This window comes from Hypanus sabinus, chromosome X2 (genome assembly GCF_030144855.1).
Source record: "Hypanus sabinus isolate sHypSab1 chromosome X2, sHypSab1.hap1, whole genome shotgun sequence".
In the NCBI taxonomy this organism is placed as follows: Eukaryota; Metazoa; Chordata; class Chondrichthyes; order Myliobatiformes; family Dasyatidae; genus Hypanus; species Hypanus sabinus.
In genome coordinates this window covers 36,991,549-37,014,740 of record NC_082739.1, presented here as the reverse complement: position 1 = coordinate 37,014,740, position 23,192 = coordinate 36,991,549, and the positions used below count along the sequence as shown (strand labels likewise).

General features: G+C 38.1%; 1 protein-coding gene across 1 annotated transcript; it reads left to right on the top strand.

Moving 5' to 3' along the window:
- Positions 1 to 217: 217 nt before the first annotated feature.
- On the top strand, positions 218 to 22,781 carry tmem218 (transmembrane protein 218). The gene is made up of 4 exons (XM_059957267.1): positions 218 to 300; positions 6,154 to 6,274; positions 7,705 to 7,810; positions 20,140 to 22,781. The coding sequence occupies exons 2-4, from the start codon at positions 6,180 to 6,182 to the stop codon at positions 20,272 to 20,274; spliced, it is 336 nt and encodes a 111-aa protein (XP_059813250.1). The 5' UTR covers positions 218 to 300; positions 6,154 to 6,179; the 3' UTR covers positions 20,275 to 22,781.
- The last annotated feature ends 411 nt before the right edge of the window (positions 22,782 to 23,192 follow it).

Here is a 23,192-nt window from a genome sequence, read left to right as displayed (position 1 = left end):
CATAGAACTATCCCCCCCACTACCACCTCCGTCGCTACCTGCCATTTCTATCCTGCTTCCCGCCTGAGAGAAAACTTCCAACAGCAGACACAATCCTTTGCTCCAAACCCAATCAGCTTTCTGCTCCCTTTCCTGTTGCTCAGACTCCTACCGTTACTAAGAGCTTCCTTAACTCGTCAGTATCGGCGATTGCTATTGCTTGTAGTGCCGGCCTGACCAATAGTAGCAGTGCTTACTTACAAGTGCGGCAGCGCGTTGCTAGGGCTGAGGCGCTGGGCCATCATTCTCCCTCACGGAAAGGTGAGCAGACCCGTTGGAAGGGATTGAGGAATGAGAGAATGTCAGTGTGTAGTTCAAGTCTGGCACGTCTGTATTATTGATATTGGCTCCTACGAGCGTGGGAGAATTTAAAGAAACTACTGTACCATATATTAAGGATCATCGACCTGAAATATTATATCTGACAAAACGCTGGAGGAACTCAGCAGCTCAGGCAGCATCTATAGACCCGAAATGTCGACTGTCCATTTCCTTTCATAAATGCTGCCTGACCTGGTGACTGCCTCCAGCATTTTATGTATTGCTCCGGATTCCAGTACCTGCATTATCTTGTGTCTGTCGAAAATATGGTATTACATCTCCGACATATAGGAAAGCTTCAGAATAGATTTGGTGATGCAAAATAAATTGGCGAAGCTTGTGGGGCTGAGATGGAGCCGTGAGGAGAATTGCAGCTAATAGAACGATAATAAAATAATGTTGATATGAGCAGAACCGATTCAGTGGTGGCGGAGAAACTTGAAATGCGAATATTAAAACCAATGCAGTTTTGAGCTATTGCATATGTAGTAACTGAAGAGTCAAACCGTGACAGTGAATTAAAAGAGGAGATACCCTGAGCTATGTAAGGGATGGATCAAAATTTTAAACTTAATGAATACAATTCTGTAGTTAAGGATAAGAGAAAGAAAAAATATTGAGGGAGCCATTGTAAATACAATAAAATTATGAATAAATCCTAGAATTAAAATATAATATTAATTATATTTAATAATATAATTAAATATAATTAAAATACCAAAAGGCAAGAGTAGCTTGTTTCTATAAGTGTAGCAGTTTGCTGTCTAACCAAAAGGTGAATTGATTTGAGAAAGCTATTAGGGATGGAATTCAAACATGGTAATTAGGCAATACCAGGTCAGCTATTTCTTATTTGTACCTAAAGAAAGCCTGTAGAGTACATAACTGACAGATTGTTCACTGCAGTTAATTTAACACATTAAAATTGTATTATGCATCTTCAAGAATAAGCAGATGATTGGGGCTAAATATACTTTCCTGAAGATTGAGACGAGGATGTAGCTAGGTAAGAATTAAGTGGGTAGGTTAAAATTAAGAATTAAGTTGAGTGAGTGATAAAACAGAGCTTTATCAAATAAAACAAAGTTAAAACAGAAAAATTATTGTCATGACAGTCTGAATCTTAAAGATGGGGTCTTCCCCTATGTTCTAGCATTGTTTACTTAAGTGAAATAAGAAATTACTTCAAAATACATCACATTCACTTCATTTGATATTACTATGTAAAATAATTCATTTTACTCTCTCCAGGACATTTATTTTAAAGACATTTACTCTTTAAAAGGCTTACAAAATATCGTCTAATTAAGAAAATAAATGTAAGAACATAAATTCTGTCTGCTCTGCTATTCATCAGCAACTCAGGACTCTTGGGAGTTAATGCTTCCCTCTGCAACTGGATCCTTGACTTCTTAACCAATAGACTGCCATCAGTAAGGAGCCCTTGGTATTACAGGAAAGATTCTAGCATGGATAAAGCAGTGGCTGATTGGCAGGAGGCACGAGTGGGAATAAAGGGAGCCTTTTCTGGTTGGTTGCCAGTGACTAGTGGTGTTCCACAGGGGTCTGTGTTGGTACTGAATCTTATTACACTTCTGATTATTCTAAACACCGGTGTTCCACAAGGTTACATCCTCAGCCCCCTACTCTACTCCCGGTGCACTCATGACTATGTGGCCAAATTCTGTTCTACAAGCTAAAGAAATTCCTCGTCATCTCCATTCTAAATGGACATTCCTCTTCTGAAGCTGTGTCCTCTGGTCTTAGACTCACCCACCATAAGAAACATCCTCTCCACATCCACTCTACTGAGGCCTTTCGACATTCAATAGATTTCAATTTGGTCACCCCCCCCCCCCCCCCCCCATTCTTCTGAATTCCAGTGAGAAGAGGCCCAGAGCCATCAAAAGCTCATCATATGATAAGCCTTTCAGTCCCGGAATCATGTTCGTGAACTTCCTTTGAACCCTCTCCAATGTTAGAACATCCTTTCTTAGACATAGGGACAAAACTGCTCATAATATTCCAAGTGAGGCCTCACCAGGGCCTTATAAAATCTCAACATTACTTCCTTACATTCTAGTCCTCTCAAAATGAATGCTAACATTGCATTTCCTTCCTCACCACTAACTCAACCTGCAAAAATAACCTTTAGAGAATCCTGCATAAGGACTTAAAAGTCCCTTTGCACCTCAGATTTTTGAATTTTCTCTCCATTTAGAAAATAGTCTGCCTTTTTATTTCTTCTACCAGAATGCATGGCCATACACTTCCTGACACTGTATTCCACTAGCCACTTCTTTGTCCGTTCTCCTATTCTGTCTAAGTCCTTCTGTAGCCACTGTACTTCCTCAAAACGACCTACCCCTCCACTTATCTTGGTATCATCTGCAAACTTTGTCACAAAGTCATCCAAGTTATTGGCATATAGGTAAAAAGATTTAGTCCCAACACAGACCCCTGTGGAACACCACTAGTCACTGGCAGCCAGCCAGAAAAGGCTCCCTTTATTCCCACTCTTTGCCTCCTGCCAATCAGTCACTGCTTTATCCACGCTAGAATCTTTCCTGTAATACCACGGGCTCATAGCTTATTAAGCGGCCTCATGTGTCAAAGGCCTTCTGAAAATCCAAATACACAACATCCACTGGTTCTCCTTTGTCTATCCTGCTTGCTGTTTCTTCAAAGAATTCCAAAAGATTTGTCAGGCAAGATTTTCCCATGAGGAAACCATGCTGACTCCGGCCTAATTTATCATGTACCTCCAAATACCCTGAAACCACATCCTTACAATCAACGCCAACATCTTCCCTGCCGCAGGTCAGACTAACTGGCCTGTAATTTCCTTTCTTTCTGTCCCTCTCCCTTCTTGAAGACTGCAGTGACATTTGCAATTTTCCAGTCCTCCAGAACCATGCTAGAATCAATTAATTCTTGAAAGAGCATCACTAATGCCCCCACAATCTCTTCAGCCACCTCTTACAGAACTCCGGGGTGTACACCATTTGGCCCAAGTGACTTATCTACCTTCAGACCTTTCAGTTTCCCAAGTTTCCTTCTCCCTAGTAATAGTAACTTTACTTAATTCTGCCCCCTGTCACTCTCAAACTTCTGGCATACTGCTAGTGTCTTCCATAATGAAGACTGATGCAAACTACTAATTCAGTTCTTCTGCCATTTCCTTATCTCTCATTACTACTTATCCAGCATCACTTTCCAGCACTCTGTTATCTGCTCTTGCCTCTCTTTTACACTTTATTTATCCAAGGAAACTTTTGGTATCTCTTTAATATTATTGGTTACCTTAGCTTCATATTCCATCTTTTCCTTCTTTATAATCTTTTAGTTACCTTCTGTTGGTTTTTAAAAGTTTCCAATTCCTCCAACTTCCCAGTAATTTTTGCTTTATTATATGTCTTCTCTTTGGCTTTTATGTTGCCTTTGATTTCCCTTGTCAGCCATGGTTGCATCACCCTGCCTTTAGAATACTACTTCTTTGGGATGTATCTATCCCGTGCCTTCTGAGTTGCTTCCAGAAACTCCAGCTATTGCTGTGTTGACGTCATCCCTGCAGGTGTCCCCTTTCAGTCAATTTTGGCCAACTCCTCTCTCATGCCTCTGTAATTCCTTTTACTCCACCATAATTATAATGCATCTGTCTTTAGCTTCTCCTTCTCAAATTGCATCACATTGATGTCACAGCCAAGAAAGTTCACCAATGCCTCTACTAAAGAATGCTAAAAAATTTGGCATGCCCCTGTTGACCCTTCCCAATTTTATTGATGCACCATAGAAAGCATTCTGTCTGTCTACCTCACAGCTTGGTATGGCAACTACTCTGCACATGACTGCTAGAAAAAGAGAGTTGTGGAAACAGTTCAGCTCACCGGAACCAGCCTGCTGTCTATGGACTTTGTCTTTACTTCTTGCCGCCTTAGTAAAGCAGCTAGCTTGAAAGACCCCACCAATTCCAGACACTCACTTTTCTCCACTCTCCCATCAGGTAGTTAACGCATGAAAGCAGGTTTCACTAAGCTCAAGGACTGCACTGTTTTCAGATTCTTGAATGGATTTCTTGAATAAAATGGGCTCTTGGCCCTGCAGTTTACCTTGAGTTTTATCTTGCATTTTATTGTTTTCTTGGACTGCACATTTTTTGGTAGCCTTTATACTTTATTCTGCATTGTTACTGTTTTACCTGATTCTAGTTCAGTGCACTGTGTAGGATTTCACTGTACCTTGATACATGTGACAGTAATAATAATAACCATTCAATAAGGTTATGTCCAACCTTTCATCTCATTACTACTTTACTTCACTAATTCCATATCCTCTGATTTCCTTATTATCCAAAAATCAATTAGTCTCTGTTTTGAATATGTTCAACAACTAAGTCTCCACAGTTGGTTTGGGTAGTGAATTCCAAAGAATCACCCCCCTTTTGGTGAAGCAATTTCTTCTCATCAAAATGGCTAATTTGAGTTTGAGATTGTAACTCCTAGTTCAAAACACCCCAGCCAGGTGATTGGAAAATGCATTTATCTCCTGCTTTGAGTGTCTCAACCTACTTAATAGCAATGGGTGGGATGGAATTATTTTGCAGCTTTAGCATATAAAATGTGGAAATGAGTACAGGACTGATTAATTAGTGTGAATGCATTGGGTTGAATGACCTTGTGCTGTAAGATTCTACAATTAACAACTCATGCATTCTCTATCATGTTGAAGAATTTATTGAATTAGTGTATCAAATAAAAGCTTTTAAAATTTCTAACACATTAAATTAATTAATTTGTAAGTAGGCCAGAAATTATTCTGCAAACATAAAGTGTCTCTTGATTGAAGTTTCTATATTTTTGCTGCCTTGTATGTGTCAAACTGAATTACATATTTTCAAAGTAGTAATTTCTTCTATCAAACTTTTTTCTCTTGCATTTGCAGACTTACACAATCAAATACTTTTCAGGTTATAAGTACAGGAAAACTCCAATAATCAGTTATCTTGTTTGGAAATACTGATGATTCAGCAATTGGCTCATCGGGTGCTCTTTCTTGCACTCCCTTTAAATTCATCCTGGGGTCCTGTCACATGCTCTCATTAAACACACTGGGGCCTTGGTTCCAGTACTTTATTTGAACATACTCAGGTCTTAGCTCTTGTGCTCCCTTTAAACACACTGCAGACCTGTTTCTCTTGTACCTTCTAAAGCCACTGGGGCCCAGTTCCTACACTTTTGTTAAACTCAGCAGGGCTCTGTTTAATACCGTCCTTTTAATGTCACCTGTTTCACTTGAAAATTTATACCACTGTAGAGCATCTCAAAAATAAATAATTTTAATATTAATATTCAATAATCCAAAAAGTATATTAGCCTGGCACCATCAAGGGTACAGAATTATCAGTATTTTATTATACATGTTTTTTTTATGAGGATCAAGATATATTTTCTGTAAAAACCTTGTAGCCAAATTTATTCTTATTGTAGACATTTTCCTTCAGAGTGAACTGTTTGTTTACAGCATCTGGAAGATGAGGAGACATACCTGGCTAGTTTGGCACACCACTCACTAGCCTTCTCAACATTGTTTGTTAGATCTGTGTTAGTTAAGTAATAGTGAATTGCATAAAGTAATTTGAGGAAAAGAGAGAGATTATTTAATTAAAACATAATGGAGGGGAAAAAGGAAGCCTCTGAAAAGATGGATAAATATTATAGTGATGCTGGGCTGTAATCTTATCAACTGCCATTTTTGAATTCTTTCTGAAGCTAATGCTATTTCCTCTACTTGCAGCAATCTTTACAACAACTGATGCCAAGATGGGGATAGGACCAGGGATTATTATCCTTGCTTTTATTTGGGCTTTGTCTTTTCTGATATGTAAACTGCTATCTCGGTCAGGAGGCATGGTCAGGTAAGGCACTGTACACTACTTAAACCTTTCAGGTAACTAAGATATTACTCATTTAAAGTGTTGTCCTTCTCAGGATAATTACTCTAGAACCTTGCCCTCAGGTGAGTGCAATTGCATCAAACTTAGTCCACTCATTTTTTGAGATGAATGCCTGAAACAATTTTTCTGTTGGAGTCTGAGGCTATGGACTAAGTCCCAAATTTTACACTGAACTAGTTTCATTCTAAATGACCAATGACTATCATTTTTTATCACCTTGAATCTCATTTGTTTTAAATTTCTGTTTTAAACTTGTATAGAAACATAAAGGAAAACAGAATATCATTTCTCCTTCAGTCAGATATCTCTTTTTCATTTTTCTTTTGTGAAAGGGTCTTGAAAGGTGTTTAGGTTACAATCAGCAAGCAAAAGTGAATGGATCTAGTCATGGAACAATGGGCAGAGAGAGTGGGAGTAAATAGACCACATCATTGAACAAGGAGCATAGTAAAGATGAGAGAATTCAGGCCACAGATTACAAATAGAGAATGGGAGATAATAGATCATGCCATTAAATGTTGCTAACTAGCACTAAACATGGCTACACAGCACTGTTTTGGCTGTTTGTGCTAATTTCATTTAAAAGCTCCTTAATATACTCTCTGAGTACTTTTAAAGTACTTGTATTTCATTCATTTACCACTATTCAGTATTCAAGAGGTAAATTGCTCACAATAATCTTTTATTTTAATCTGTTATTTCATGTATGAACACACACAGACACACACACACACACACACACACACACACACACACACACACACACACACACACACACACACACACACACACACAGATTTTTGCCATACAAATGGAGCAATAATTGCATAAAGTATTAATATATGGTATAAATGAGGCTTTGTTATTTACTAATAATAAATTGTTAGGTACATCTAGCTATATCTAATTATGGTGCTTTATGTATCGGAGTGGGTTAAACCATTGATCATTGTGTGTAGCGAATACGAGTGCAGTTGAGTTTCTTTTAAAGAAACACAGTGAGAGCAGAATGGCGTAAGTCAAGGCAGTAGAAAGAACATACAAAACAGGGCAGGGATTGGGCTTCTGCATAATGAACATCTAGACTGAGCAAGAGTAGGCCTGAGTTTGGAAGGATTTTAGAGAACGGACCATGAAATCATACAAAATAAAACTAAACACACATAAGCTTGACTTGATTAAAATAGATAAATTTCCATCAATGATCAAGATTCAGTACATCAACATAGGACCACCTTTGAAGTAAATGTATCTTCAGCTCAATAATTTTGGTTTTCCACGCACCTTGCATTCCTAGGTAGTTGAGAAACCTCTGAAATAAGGTGTTCTGCAATATCATCTGTACTGCAATATGGAATCAATAGAAGTATCTTGTATGTTATTTTACGCAGCTGGCTTTCGATTGTATTGGTTTTCTTCCTGGCACTGATAATCACCATGATCCTCATCTTTTTTCCTCGAGCCAAGGAAACACCTGAACCAGTGACTGACGAAGTGGTAAGAACAGTGTTTGTATCTGTAGTTTTATAACCTTCCTCTGTGCTTTTATTAAAAACAATGAACTGTGTGCAGGCAACAGAACTTTATCAAGCCTCAGGCAATCTCATTTTTCACATATGCAGTGCACAATATATTGATTTCAGTGAAAGATGAAGTACTGTACCTACAGCATAAATCCAGGAAAACTCCCAAAAGAATAAGTCAAAGGTTTAAAGTAAAAAACAAAATAAACCCCAGCAGTAAAATAAATTCCCTTCACTATATCACTCCTTCGCTCAATCCATTTAATTACAGAGAGATGTTTCTGGCCCCCATGTAGTCCTCTGGCCAAAGGATCAAGGCTCTCTTATTGAGGTCACCTGAGCTGATATGACCTTTAATCTTTGATTTATAAATTATGTCAGCATATTAGAGCTTCATATTAGGATCAGAATTTTATTGTCCCGTATTTTTCCCTGATGATTTTCAGTTTCTAAAATAGTGAAACTTAGGCCAATCCAATGCCACAATAAAAGAAAGATGAAAAAGAGAAGGGAAAAGGCAGAGTTTAAGTCATGTCGCACTTGTTTTTTTAATATATCATGGGAAGAAAAACAAATGGTAGGAAATATAAGGTTCCAAAATACCTAAGATTCAGAAAAGCAGGACATAAAGTATTTAAAGTTTAGGAGTAATATTTCTAGAAGTAGTGTTTCTCTGGGCAGAATATTTTACAGATTCACTACTCTCTGGGAGAAGCATTTTCTCCTCATTTCTATCCTAAATCTATTCCCCCAAATCATGAGGCCTACATCCACTAGTTCTGGTATCACTCACTAGTGTAAACAACTTTCCTGCCTCTATCTTATCTATCCCTTTCAAAATTTTGTATGTTTCTATAAGATCCCCTCTCATTCTTCAATTCCAGAGAGTATAATCCCAGGTGACTCAATCTGTCTTCATAGGCTAACCCCTCATCTCTGCAATCAACCTGGTGAACCTCCTCTGTACCATCTCCAAAGCCAGTATGAGGGTTGAGAAATCGAAGTTAAGAGGTTGTGGTTATTATGCTAGAGATAAGGAAACTGAAGGAATCTAGAGTTTTCTTAAACCATTAAGTTACTTACTTGTTTAATTCAAAGATTAAATATTTAACTACAAAGAATTTGTAATTGCACTGAAGAGGAATGAGGATGATGTATGGTTTCAAAGAGGTTAACAAACCTAAGGTAGAATTAGAAACATAAGATTAGATTGCATGATGAGTAGAGTTCATTGGTGTTGAAAAGGAACAGAGTGACAGAGCCTGGAAAAAATCTGACCTAGTATGGTCAGCTAAATGCCACTTGTTCACTTGTCCTTTGAAAGGAAATCTAGCTAAGATATCTTAGAATTACGTAGGCTATGGTGGGAAACACCAGAGTTGTTCAAGTTGATGACAGTGGAATCAACAAGTTTTTGTGGGCACATTTCCAGGAGTGTTTTAAAAAATGCAGAATGTGACTAATAATGTGGTTGTACCAAAAACCTTTTTGGTAGTCATATTTCTGTAATCCAATACAAAGCTAGTTGCCTTGGAGATTCAAATCAATCTCTATTTATTTATGCTTCTGCTCTCACTTTTTGGGAACTCTGCCACAGAGACACAATTGTAAAGAACAAAAACAGGCCCTTTGACGACTTGCATCATGCTGACCTTTTTGTCCATCCACTCTAATTCTATTTCCATACATTAAGTTTGTATTCTTTGCCTTCCCTATTTAAGTGCTTGTCTGAATGTCTCATAAGCATAGTAATTGTATCTGACTCTACTACATCCTCTGGTAGTGTGTTCCAGATATCAACCACTCTCTGTAAAAAAGAACTTAACCCTCTTTAAAATTTCTGCCACTTTCCCTATAACCACTGCATGCCCTCTTGTTTTTGATACCCGCACCATGGGAAAAAGATTTTAACTATTTACCCTATCATTGCCCATCATAATCTTATATACAGTGGATTTTGGTTAATTGGAACACATCAGGACTAGTACATTTTGGGCCAATTAAGTGGTTGCCCCAATTAGCCGAAGTTTCTTGGAAATAATTAAAAAGATGTAACAAAGACAAACTGAGCAACAAATTATGTATTTAAATGAAGTGCGGAACAAGTTAGAACACGACCAATACAGGACTATAAAACTATGTATAGTCATTGATAAAGGAAATCATTCAGTGTATGCTGATGTGTTCTTGTGATTGACCGTAAATGGACAGATTCAGTACAGACACCTAATGCAGATAATGGACTACCTTTGTAACAATGCTTTTGATTATTGCATCCTCCAAATCTTTATTTTCATTGTAACATTCAAGATGATTGTCAATACCTTCAAATTCTTCATAGTTCTTAGCTTGTTGAAGCAGTGAAATCACTTCATTTTCACTCCTGGCCATTTCTGGCATCTCCAAGCCTGAATGCTTGAAACTGCAGTGGGAAAAACAGTTCTTAAATTATCTTCCTGTTTATTACTCTCCAACTATCAGTGACAAAAATCAATGCTTTTTGAACACAAATATGTAAGTGGTGCTATTTAAAAACTGTTTGCTCTAAGCTCGGTGTAATGTCTCATGGCCACACAATGTGTGGGTGATTGACACTAGTTAGAAAATGTTCGACAACAGTCTCCTGCCCTAATTAAGCGGTATAATATCCTAAATAAATGAAGGGAATCCCGACTGTTTCCTCAATTTGTTTTTGTTCTTTAAGAGTTGTCTCAAATAAGTGGCTGCACCAATCAACCAATGGCCCAATTAACGGGAGTCCACTGTACTTCTATATCAAGACACTCCTTAGCTTCCTTTGCTCTAGGGAAAGCAAGCCCAGCCTATCCAATCTCTCCCCAGAGAAGTCCTTCAATCCAGGCTACATGCGGGTAAATCTCCACTACTTGAAGTATTTTTGTCATAATTTTTAGCTAGTGGTTCTTTAGAACCAGAATGTAGAGGATTAATTGAAAATGACTTTTTTTTTCAAAAGATTTATGTTACTTCAGCTTTGAAAGTTATTTTGTAGTTAGTACTTACAGTGGTTTCAGTTCACAAACATTACTAGTAGTTTGTTTCCCAGAGGAGGCACTGAAACCTATCTTCTGACATGTTATTGGTATTGATGATTTCAACAATGCAATATGTAGATATATACATCACCTAGGGCTAGCTGTAGCTAATGTGCATGCTTTCTTTGCTCATTGATTGTTCCTGTTTGGTATTTGTGTTCACCAATAAAAGCAATGAGTTATGGACAGTGTGACATACATAGATAGACAAGATCTTAAAAATAATAGCTCCCTAATTTGGGAATAATTTAGTTTTGCTAATGCAGTTCACTAGCTGACTGCAACACCACCCCCAACTGATCAGATGTGAGATTTTACAAACCTGACATTAAAACGGAACTATGTTGCAGTGAGCGTCAGCTAACTTCCACCTATGATCAAATAATAACTACCAGGATACCAATTAGCAGGGCACAGGGCAAGACCTCTGCTCACGAACCAATGAGCTATTAATATTACATAGACCAAGCTCTGTGTACTGCTCACAGTACCAGGCCCCACTAATTGGCTCATTAAAGAATGAGGTGTGTTAAACGAGCACCCTGCTAGTCCACAGGAGATTTTGTTCTGCCGCTGAGGTGGAGTTTATTCTTTCTCAGCATCTTTGTAGTGAATCAAGTTCCTTGTATTGCTGCACTAAAGTACACAGCCAATCTCTCCTGGAGGGGCAATGATTACCATTCGTTAGCATTCTGTCTCTGCCTCTTTTTGGCTGTTTTGCTCTCAAATCTAATTAATATTTTAGACCGCACATGAAGCTGCAGATTTGCATGTTAACATTACTTAGAAATTTCAGATAAAGCATTCTTTAAAATCAGATTGCAAGCATAGCACTAATTTTACTTTGTTAAGTCACATGTAAATGCTGATGGAAATCTGTGCTTGTCAATCATATGAAAGATATATGATCAAAATGGTACAGGCACTTCGGTGCTGATGATTTCTTATAAAATTCAGTTAAGTTTTTTAGGATGTATGTAAATTTGTATCACAAAATATAAATGCTGATAAGTAAATTCACTGCTATTTGGTCATATTTCTGAATAACTGAGGCTCATCCACTTATTCGTTCTCATTGTTCTGAAATATAGATTCATTATTCCATTTTAAAGAAGGCCACGTCCTGCTCTCAACCATCTATCTGCACAGTCTGTTCCAGCAGATGTTCATTCTCTGTTTTTACACACCTTAAGTGATGTTTTACCATATTTTCTTAAGACATAGGAGGAGGACAAGTTGGTCTGACAAGCCTTTCCATTCCTATTCCCCAATTAATTTTCTCTATAATCTATTTCCTACATTTCCTTCAATTCCCTCCAGATTCAACCACTAACCTACACACTGCAGACATTTTTACAATGGCCAATTTGCCTCCTAACCGGTATAATTTTGGTTTGTGGAAGACAAGAGCACCCGGGGGAAATCCACATGATCCCAGGAAGAAGTGCAAACTCTACACCATTGAAACCAGAGTTCAGAATTGACCCAGTTTGCTGGAACTATTGGAACTCAGTGGCTGTGCTAACTGCACTACTGTACTACACACACAAAATGGTGGACGAATTCAGCAAACCAGGAGAGGAATAAACAGTTAACGTTTCAGGCCAAGATCCTTCATTCTCTATACTGCTGGTTATAATACACAAGGGTTTATGGTCTTCCTTAGTCTTTTTGTCGTAGTGTAAGCAGATTGATTGTAGTCCTCTAGTATTGTGCCTGACAATGAAACATTGAAGTTAGGGAAATTGTTCCAACAGATTACAACATGTGAGCCCATTCTGTAGCTCATAGATGTAAACAAATGAGTATGCTCATTCCACCTACCACCCAAAAGAAGCAAGTCTAAAGCTGTTGGCTAAGTTACATTCAAGAGTAACTCTGGAGATGCTGGAAATTCAAGGAACACACACAAAATGCTGGAGGAACTCAGCAGGCCAGGCAGCATCTATGGAAAAGAGTACAGTCGACGTTTCAGGCCGAGACCCTTCAGCAGGCCTAGTTACATTAATCAATTTCAGTATAATTTGTGAAGATAGTATTTTTCAAAATTGCATCGGCCTGGCAATAAGTGGAAATTTGTGTGGTACATATTGTGCTTTGATTTATAAACTTGATTTGGTATATCAAATTTAGATCAACATTTAGTTTGGCATTTGGCACTGTTGTCAACCTATGACAGCTGGAATTAGAGAAAGGTATGATAGAGACTTGATTAATGGAGAAAAAGAGTTGTGTTTATTTATAACACAAATCTTTTAAAGTTTCCTTAGACACCTTGATTACAATGTCAAAGTCAAGTTTATTGTGAAATGCACAACTGCATGTATACACGTTTAATTAAAACCTACTTGCAGTAGCATCACAGGTACGTAGCATCATCAAAACAGTATTCACAAGAAAAATGTACAAATCCCATTTCCAGAAAAGTTGGGATATTTTCCAAAATACAATAAAAACAAAAATCTGTGATATGTTAATTCACGTGAACCTTTATTTAACTAACAAAAGTACAAAGAAAAGATTTTCAATAGTTTTACTGACCAACTTAATTGTATTTTGTAAATATACACAAATTTAGAATTTGATGGCTGCAACACACTCAACAAAAGTTGGGACAGAGTTAAATTAAGATTGAGAAGTGCACAGAATGTTCAAGTAACAGTGGTTTGGAAGACTCCACATTAAGCAGGCTAATTGGTAGCAGGTGAGGTATCATGACTGGGTATAAAAGTAGCGTCCATCAAAGGCTCAGTCTTTGCAAGCAAGGATGGGTCATGGCTCACCCCTTTGTGCCAAAATTCGTGAGAGAATTGTTAGTTCAAAAGGAACATTTCCCAAAGCAAGATTGCAGAGAATTTAGGTCTTTCAACATCTACAGTACATAACATTGTGAAAAGATTCAGAGAATTCAGAGACATCTCAGTGCGTAAAGGGCAAGGTCGGAAACCACTGTTGAATGTGCGTGATCTTCAAGCCCCCTCAGGTGGCACTGCCTAAGAAACCGTGATGATACTGTGACAATTATAGCCACCAGAGCTCAGGAGTACTTCAGAAAACCATTGTCACTTAACACAGTCCGTCGCTGCATCCAGAAATGCAACTTGAAACTGTATTATGCAAGGAGGAAGCCATACATCAATTCTATGCAGAAATGCTGGCGAGTTATCTGGGCCCAAGCTCATCTCAGATGGACCGAAAGACTGTGGAACCATGTGCTGTGGTCAGATGAGTCCACATTTCAGCTAGTTTTCGGAAAAAATGGGCGTCATGTTCTCCGTGCCAAAGATGAAAACGACCATCCTGATTGTTATCAGTGAAAGGTGCAAAAGCCAGCATCCGTGATGGTATGGGGATGTATCAGTGCCCACGGCATGGGTGAGTTGCATGTATGTGAAGGTACCATTGACTCTGAGCCATATTTTTTGATTTTAGAGAGACATATGTTGCCATCAAGGCGACGTCTCTTCCCGGGACGTCCACGCTTATTTCGGCAGGACAATGCCAGACCACATTCTGCACGAGCTACAACAGCGTGGCTTTGTAAACACAGAGTGCGTGTGCTTGACAGGCCTGCTGCCAGTCCAGATCTATCTCCTATTGAAAATGTATGGCGCATCATGAAGAGGAGAATCAGACAACGGAGACCATGGACTTGAGCAGCTGAAGTCTTATATCAAGCAAGAATGGACAAAATTTCCAATTGCAGATCTACTACAATTAGTATCCTCAGTTCCAAAACGATTAAAAAGTGTTATTAAAAGGAAAGGTGATGTAACCCAATGGTAAACATGCCTCTGTCCCAACTTTTGTTGAGTGTGTTGCAGCCATCAAATTCTAAATTTGTGTATATTTACAAAATACAATTAAGTTGATCAGTAAAACTATTGAAAATCTTTTCTTTGTACTTTTGTCAGTTAAATAAAAGTTCACGTGAATTAACATATCACAGATTTTAGTTTTTATTGCATTTTGGAAAATATCCCAACTTTTCTGGAAATGGAGTTTGTAAATTATAAACAACTTTTTCAAGAAAGAATCGAATTATTATGGAAAAAAGCAAAGTTCATTTTAGTGCCAGGTGGTCAAAGTGGTCACGGTATTGCTAAAAATAGTAGTGATTAGGATTGTGCTGGTTGGTTCAAGAACTGATGATTGAAGGAAGGCCGCTGTTCTTGAACTTGCTGTGTTGGACTTCAAGCTTTTGTATCTCCTGCCAGGTGGCAGCAGCAAGAAGATGGCAAAGACTATCCAGAATGTATCCTCCTCTTCCGGCTTTGCAAGCAGCTTGTCATTAAGCTGATGACAAGGATAGAATCTTCATGGTTGCTAACTTGTTGTGTGCACAACACACTGTCAATAATCTAGAGTCCTGATCTATTGATTACTGCACAGTTCCTTCACAGCAGAGCATACTGATGGTTCATTCTGTCATATTGCACATGGCATCATTGTAACATCTGTTTTTTTTTGTCTGTGTGAATTAAACAGCACAGTCAAATGCTATATAGTGCGAAGATAGTCCTGATCACCCTATAGCCTCTTTAAATTCTATATAAACTCCCAGTTTTTTGGTTCTGAATTCGGGAAAGAGCCCTTAGGGAGGTGCAAATACAACTACTGGTAATGCAGCTGGTGTTTGATGGGGAGGGTTGGTGAATAGGTAGGGGTGTCTTTTTTTAAAGCATGACATCTGACTGTTCATGCCATAGTCTCAAATTGATTAGTGGCTTCGTGGATGCTCATGTCCATTTAAGTGGATGTAGGTCAGGGTTTCCCCATGAGTCAGTAGGGCTGCTTCAAGGAGGCTTTAACAATGTTCTTAAAGCTTTCTCTGTCCTCCAAGAAACCTCTTGTTGTGATGGAGCTAGACTGTTGTTTCAGGAATTCAGTGTTGGCATGTGGCAATGTGTTCCAGTCCCAAGCTTACGAAGCATGAATAAGGCCTTGATGCTGGGGATATCAATCTGAGGAAAGAAACTGACATTGACATTTTGCCAATGGATTTGGAAGATTTTGCAGAGGCAGCATGTATGTTACTTCTGTAATGCTTAAAGTTGTTGTCAGTACATGTCCTTGAAGCTTATAAAAGGGCAGAAATCCCTGCTGTTTAGTAGACAGTGAGCTTTTGCCTTGAGTTCTTCAAATACTATTTTCCTTCATTAGCCAAATGTGTTGGGTTACTGGAGATGATAATTGATGAAACTTTGTTATTGATCTTTATCTTCACTGGTCAGTTGCTCCTGAAATGTGGAATGTGATCCATGTTTTCTTTAGTTTCACCGTGGATTTGATATTTTGGGAAGTGTTGTGTAGTGGAGACAAGGTACAGAGAACACATGTTTTCCAGCTATTTAGTGTAAGGGTCAGACTCTACATGCACATGTAAATGAGTGCTATGTAGACTGCCACAGTATGAAGGTATCCTGACAGCTGCAAGAATAGTGAGCAATAACTGCATGTTTCCCTTCATATGGTCATATACCATCTGGTCATAGAAGGAGTTCAGAGGTTTAATGGCCCAATTTAATGTCAGAGAGAATAATGTTCAATGTACATCCTGAATGCTTTTTCTTCGCAAACATCCACGAAAACAGAGAAGTGCCCTAAAGAATGAATGACAGGTAAATGTAAGAACCCCAAAGTGACCCCAGCTCCCCTCCTTCCCGCACATAAGTGACAACGAGCAACAATCCACCCTCTCTCCACCAGCAAAAAATGCAAGCATCAGCACCGCCATCGAGTACTCAGCTTGAGCAAAGCAGTAGCAAAGGCACAGACTTGCAGTTACCCCAAAGACTTTGCATTTCACCCAGCATTCGATTCACCACACATTCTTTCTTTCCCTAATAAGGGAAAGAGAGAAGGGGCGTCTCCATTTTCCCAGCGAGCGGGTACTCTTCCTTTTGATTGTAATATAACTCTATACTGACATTTACTGCAATTAATAGCTCCCTGCACTATGGGGAACCCACTGATTGTAACAGAACTATTTCTTTCCTTCATCTGTGAGTGCCTGGATAGTGAATGACATGCATTTAGATTCCTTGGAACACAAATGTGTGTGACCATCAAACCCTTCCCACTGTCCCCTCCCCCCCCCCCCCATCCCTTATACAATAAGCAATAGGATACTGCAGGCTGGCATGTTCTGCAGTTATCTTCTGCTTGTACCTGGGAGGTATCACAATCATTATAATCCAATGTTCGCATGATTACAATCAAAATTGCAGCTGAAGTATTTGGTAGTTCTCAATGAATTAACCTCACTGAAACATAAGCACCTGCTCAGTTAAGCAGGAATTCTCCTTGAAGACCCTGGGTGGATATTGCCTCCCTCTGAGAACCCTTCTCCTCCTCATAGTCATTCGTGTAGTAGTTCTAGCTCGTTCTTTCTGTCGTGTGGCACTTCTAGCAAAAAGGCAACTAAAGGACCCTTGAATGGTTATTGCATAAAGCTTGAGCTCCTGATACAGTACTTGTGTGCACCGAATCAACATAGCAGACTGGTACATAAGCGGTTTGCTTTGCTTACTTAGAGCAGACATTATTATTAACCAGGTTACATCTTTCCAACTTGATGACTTAGCAAAAATGTTTGGATATACAGTGCCTTAAAGAGTATTCAGCCCCCAGAACTATTTTCACATTTTACTGATTCATTTTCTAAATTGAAAATAAAGATTTTTTGAGCTGCTGTACATAACAATATGCATCATGTCAAATCAAAAGAAAAATTCCAAAACCTGTCAACAATTTACTAAGATTTAAAAATCAAAATTCTGAGGCTGAAAAGGTGTTCATCCCCTTTGTAATTTCTACACTACCTTTCCTCAGGTGCAATGCTGTATATTACAGTACTAAGTCACCCAATCTGTTGATATAGAAAATTGGAGGATCACCTGCTGTCAATAAATTCATAAGAATAAATACCCCCTCTCTGTAAGGTCCAACAGTATGGTAGTTTTTCAACAGACCAAACCAACATGAAGACAAAAGAGTATTCAAGGCAAATCAGGGAATTGCTAATAGAAAAGCACAAATCTGGAGGAGGGTCAAGATAATTTCAAAGGCACTGAACATACCTTGGAGCTCAGTGCAGTCCATCATGAAAAATTGGAAAAAAATATGAAATCATAGCCACACTGCCTACGTCAGGCTACCCCTCCAACCTAGTCACTGGAGAAGAATGGTATTTGTAAGAGAGGCTACTGTGAAGCCAGTGGCCACTCTGAGTGAGCTGCAGCTAGAGATGAGGTTCATGACTTCACAATCTTGAAGAGTGGCAAGGAAGAAGCCCTGGCTAAAGCAAGAAGTATATCCTTGCCTGTAATGACTTTGCAAATCATCACTTAGAAGATGCTGTAAAGATGTGGAAAGTCTGGTGGTCGGATGAGACTAAATTGGAAATTTTGGCTTTAACACCAAGCGGTACGTGTGGAGTAAATCTAACACCGTGCATCAGCCAGGTAACACCATCCCTACTGTAAAGCTTGGTAGAGGGAACATCATGCTATGGGATGCTTTTCAGTAGCAGGGACTGGAAATCTGGTCAGAATTGATGAGAAGGTGAATATTGCTAAATGCAGAGATCTCCTGGTTAAAAACCTGCTACCCTCTGCCCGAAAGCTTAAACTGGGGAGGAAGTTGGTCTTTCAGCAGGACAGCAACCCAAACCATACCACCAGAGTGGCTTCAAATGAAGAAAATTGATGTCCCAGAGTGACTCAGTCAGAGTCCTGACCTTAACACGACCCTGGCAAGACTTCAAGATTGCTGTCTACCACCACTTTTCAACTAACCTGGCAAATTTTGCTCCATCACATTGTGCAAAGCTAATAGAGACTTATTCTAAAAGACTACTGGCTGTAAAAGTGATGAGAGTTGTTTCAACTAAGTACTGAGTAATGGGGGATGAATACTTTTGAACTGCTGACATCTTAGATTTTGAATTTTTTGTTTTTTATGCTTTACAATTTCCCCTGAATTTTTGGGCTCTACTGTGGAAATAAAAGCAACATGTGATTCGCAAATAAAAGTTCTCAGATTGATCAAAATCCTTGGTTGTAATGCTCATTTATGTGAACAAAGGGTTGGGGGGCAGAATACCTTTATTAGACATCTATTGTATATCATATAAGAAGCATATCAGCACCCAAATAACTAAGCTGTATTGACACATTTATTTTAATTGGGTGCCTATTAATTTTGCTGCTGTCAGATTTACTATTAAAAGATTTCTTCAGGTGCAATAGATCTTAAAATAATTTTTCTCCTTTCTACTCAGTGGGGAGGGAATTTACAAAACCATGCCGTATCGAGGTAGTCTGAAGACTGTCCATAATTTTGTTATATCATGAAGACACTGAAAGTTATTCTGTCCTTTTCTAACTGTCAGGAATGTGGAAACCTAATTAAATGCCCTTTTTTTTACACTTATGGTATAGTTTCTTCTCAGCATAAAATTACTTCAGGCACCTTTTTTCATCTGCAAAGTAGGATATCACCAGATAGCATTCAAGACTGGGAGTCCTGTGTTTTTTCCCATCTTTAGTTTAGGGCACCACACAAATTGCTGGAGGAACTCAGGAGGCCAAGCAGCATCTATGGAAAAGAGTAAATCGTCGACGTTTTGGGCTGAGACCCTTCATCAGGATCCTGTCCTAAAGAATGGTCTCGGCCCAAAACGTCAACTGTTTTTCTTTATTCCATTGATGTTGCCTGGTCTGCTGAGTTCCTCCAGCATTTTGTGTGTGTTGCTTTAGATTTCCAGCATCTGAAGATATCCTTATGTTTTTAGTTTAGGGCACTGAGTCCGTTTGTACTGATGCTTCACTCATCTTAATTCAGATAAACTAACTCAGCATAGACTGATAATCAAAACCTTGGCCTTTTGTTCTTAGTACCTCAGAACCATGCTGTATCACATACTTGATGATCTGAAGAAAAGTTCGTATTTGGCTTCATATTATTACAGCATTTATTTATTGTTTGATGCAAATGAGCATTATTAGATGTTATATTCAAGATCTGATTTTGTTCATAAGCTCAGTTCCTAATCTATAGGTCTTAATAGAGGGAGGCACTTAGTTGTAGCTGAGGTTTTCCCAGAAAGAGAGGCAAAGAAGTTGCCAAGGCTATTCTCTTATTCCTCTTTAATTGTTTTACATTAAAAGTATAAGCAAATTGCTTGCTTGTTCAGTTGGAGGGAGAAATTACTAGAAGTTGTAACTATTTTTCATTTATCTTGCAGATTTTCGACAATTTCTTCATTGGTCGCTACTGTCTCTTGTGTTTATTGATTGTAGCATTTCTGGCGGGCTTGGTTCTACTATTTCCTCATTACATTGTGGAACAGAGAGATTCAAAACCCTTTCGAAGCTTCTGACAAGCAATCCAGAAGGTCCCTGAACTCTATCCGTGAAAGTATTGTAACTTAACTAGAAGTTTCTTTCCATGAAAACTATGGAGTGGATATTGAAATATTTGCTGAGGAATAATAGATAAGTATTAATTTAAAGGTCAAATTCTCCTCTTTAAACAAAAAAAAATCTAAATGAATTGCCTGTTTTTATTTTTCTGCCATTTCCCAGGGGTCTGTTGTTATGTTCGAATGGAAGTGAAAAGATTTTCATTGAATTGAGCAACATTTCAGTAAAAGAAGGATTAGTATTGAAGACATGTATCAATTAGGAGAAAATAACTATAAATTCATAGAAATGTCACCACAAAATAAGGTAATTTTTGGGATATACAAACATTTTATGATCAGTTTTGCCCCTCTTTGTCTTCTGTAAATCCATGGAGAGTCTGAGTGGTCATTGTCCTTCCATACCAAGTGGTCACTTGAAACACTTGATTCTGAACAATCCTTGCTAACTGTATTTGGGTAAAATAGACAAATCTCATTTACTTTATCCAAGGTTAACATACATTTTCAACCAGTGCCAGTGAATAGTGATCTGATGTTGCCGTTCTAGCAGATTTTTCTTTTAGCTCTGGAATGGTGAACCAGAAGACCAGACTAGAAACCATTCTGTTCAGTCTTTAAGAATATTGGAGAAATGAGGGATATATTTTGTTTCCTTCACTACTAATTCCTAATATGTAGGTCAAAACAGATGTGGAGTTGCATATAAAATATCAGAACATATGAGATAGATTAAACAGATATTCGTGTCTCATCTTGCCTTCTCACAGCTGGATTCTTATTTACTTATGAAAGTCTACCTAAGGGTTGAATTTAGTGCTTCTATATAAAACCACAGAAATTTTGCAATTTTGGCTTCTACAGCTCTTGATGCAGAGGCAATAGAGCAGACAAGGCAGATTTTCTCTGTTTGCCAACTGGTACCTAAGTAGAGGTAGTGGTCTGTGGCAGCAGTACAGTGCTAAGACATAAAATTATTATAAACTACAAAATAAAAAATTGTGTAAAATAATAGTTAAGGGCTATCTGCTAGTTTAAAATAACAATTGAACATACCAGATTAAACAGAAGTAGACTCTTTTCACTAGAGGAGCTATGTACTTTTAAATGGTGTCCTTAACATAGTAAAATATCCCAAGGCTCTGCAGGTATATGTTAATAAAATCAATTGACACCAAAACATGTGGTAATTGACCAGAAGCTTGGTTAGAGGTAGATTTCACAAGCACCATAGAGACAAGTAAAGAGGTAGAGAAGTTTAATGAGTGAACTCATAAACTTGAAGACATGGCTGCTACTGACGGAATAGTTAAAATTATTGCCATTCAAGAACAAGATACCACAAATGGTTGTAGAATTAGAGATTACATAGACAAAATTGCATTAGGCCTGGAATTACTTGAAAACACGGATTAGAATGTTAAGATCAGGGTGTTGCACTAGGGGTAGATAAATTTTGAGAGACAAAATGGAGATCTACGCTGTTGGGATTCTATGAGTCTGATTGAAGCACAGGTTGTTGTAACATTTGAGAGTTGGGTTGCTGAAAATAGTTAAGTATATAGATGAACACATGAATTGCTTAGGCATGGAGAACTATGGGCAGAGTGATTGGTGGTAGGAATTAATACAGAAAGGTTCCCAATGGTTGGCATGGATGAATTGAGCCAATTGGCGTGTTACCATGAATTCTATGAAGTAGAAAATGCAAGTGGATTGGAATGGCTCATGTGAACTGATTGGGATGAACAGCCTTGTTCCATATTCTATTAAAAACAAAATTCATTTCTGCTTTCTATGGGGAGAAGCAAACTAGCTTTACTGGATAATAAACACCAAGTACACTGCAGATGCTGTGGTCAAATCAACATGTACAAACAAGCTGGATGAACTCAGCAGGTCAGGCAGCATCCATTGAAAGGAGCAGTCAACGTTTCGGGCCGAGATGTGTAGCTTTACTGGACGTTGTTTCCCATGAACGAAGGGGGCTGTGCAAGAAATGATTGGTTCAACAACATTGTGGAACCCACCAATCATCCCAATCTTAAAAGATTTTTCACAGCTAATTATTTAACATGATTTTGGATACATTGATATTTTTTCAGATTTTAAGCATATTATTTTGTAGTTACTATAAATGATCATTTTCTGGTAAATGTACACTTTTATGTAGCCAAAGCAGAAATGCTAGAAGGACTCAGGCAGCCAAGCAGCATGTGTGGAAAGAAATCAGTTAATGTTTTGGGTCAATGACCCTTAACTACTCTGAGTTTTTCTTTCCATAGATTCTGTAGATTCTGCTTGACTGGTTGAGTTTTATCAGCATTTCTGTTTTTGTTTTGGATTTGAGTACCTGCATTGAATTTGTTTTCCATACAGCTTTACACATATTTGTTAAAAAAATTAAAACACATACAAATCAGTGCATTTTGAAGTTTTTAAATAAAAAAATGTTTAAACTTCCACATCTGAGCCTGACACTCACCCCTGAATTCCAAGGAATTTGCTGCTCCCATTCCCTGTAAGCCCATTGATGTTTGATGAAGAATGTGACACTAGGTGGCATTGCAATGCCACCTAGAGACCAAAATTAAGAACTATCAAGAAAATATTTTGCAGTTGTAGCTAAAAATGGGAAGAATGGAAACAAATTTCTAAATGAAAACCATAAAGTAAATGGAGCATGAAAGAATAAAGATAAATCAAGGTAAAGAAATATAATGCATATGTTGTGATGTCACACGCAATAGCAGTTCTGTTTAATAGTTATAGTTAAATTTAATCTAAATGGGACAGAATTATTTTGCCATATGTGATTAGGTATTCTTCCTATATGATTAATTTTCTTCTCTGATATGTCTTTTCCCTCATGTTCT

Bases quoted from the DNA above. Each gene is read 5' to 3' on its own strand.
- tmem218 (XM_059957267.1), top strand. From the start codon at position 6,180: ATGGGGATAGGACCAGGGATTATTATCCTTGCTTTTATTTGGGCTTTG. The intron at 6,275-7,704 runs GTAAGGCACTGT...TATTTTACGCAG, and splicing joins CGGTCAGGAGGCATGGTCAG to CTGGCTTTCGATTGTATTGG. The intron at 7,811-20,139 runs GTAAGAACAGTG...TTTATCTTGCAG, and splicing joins AACCAGTGACTGACGAAGTG to ATTTTCGACAATTTCTTCAT.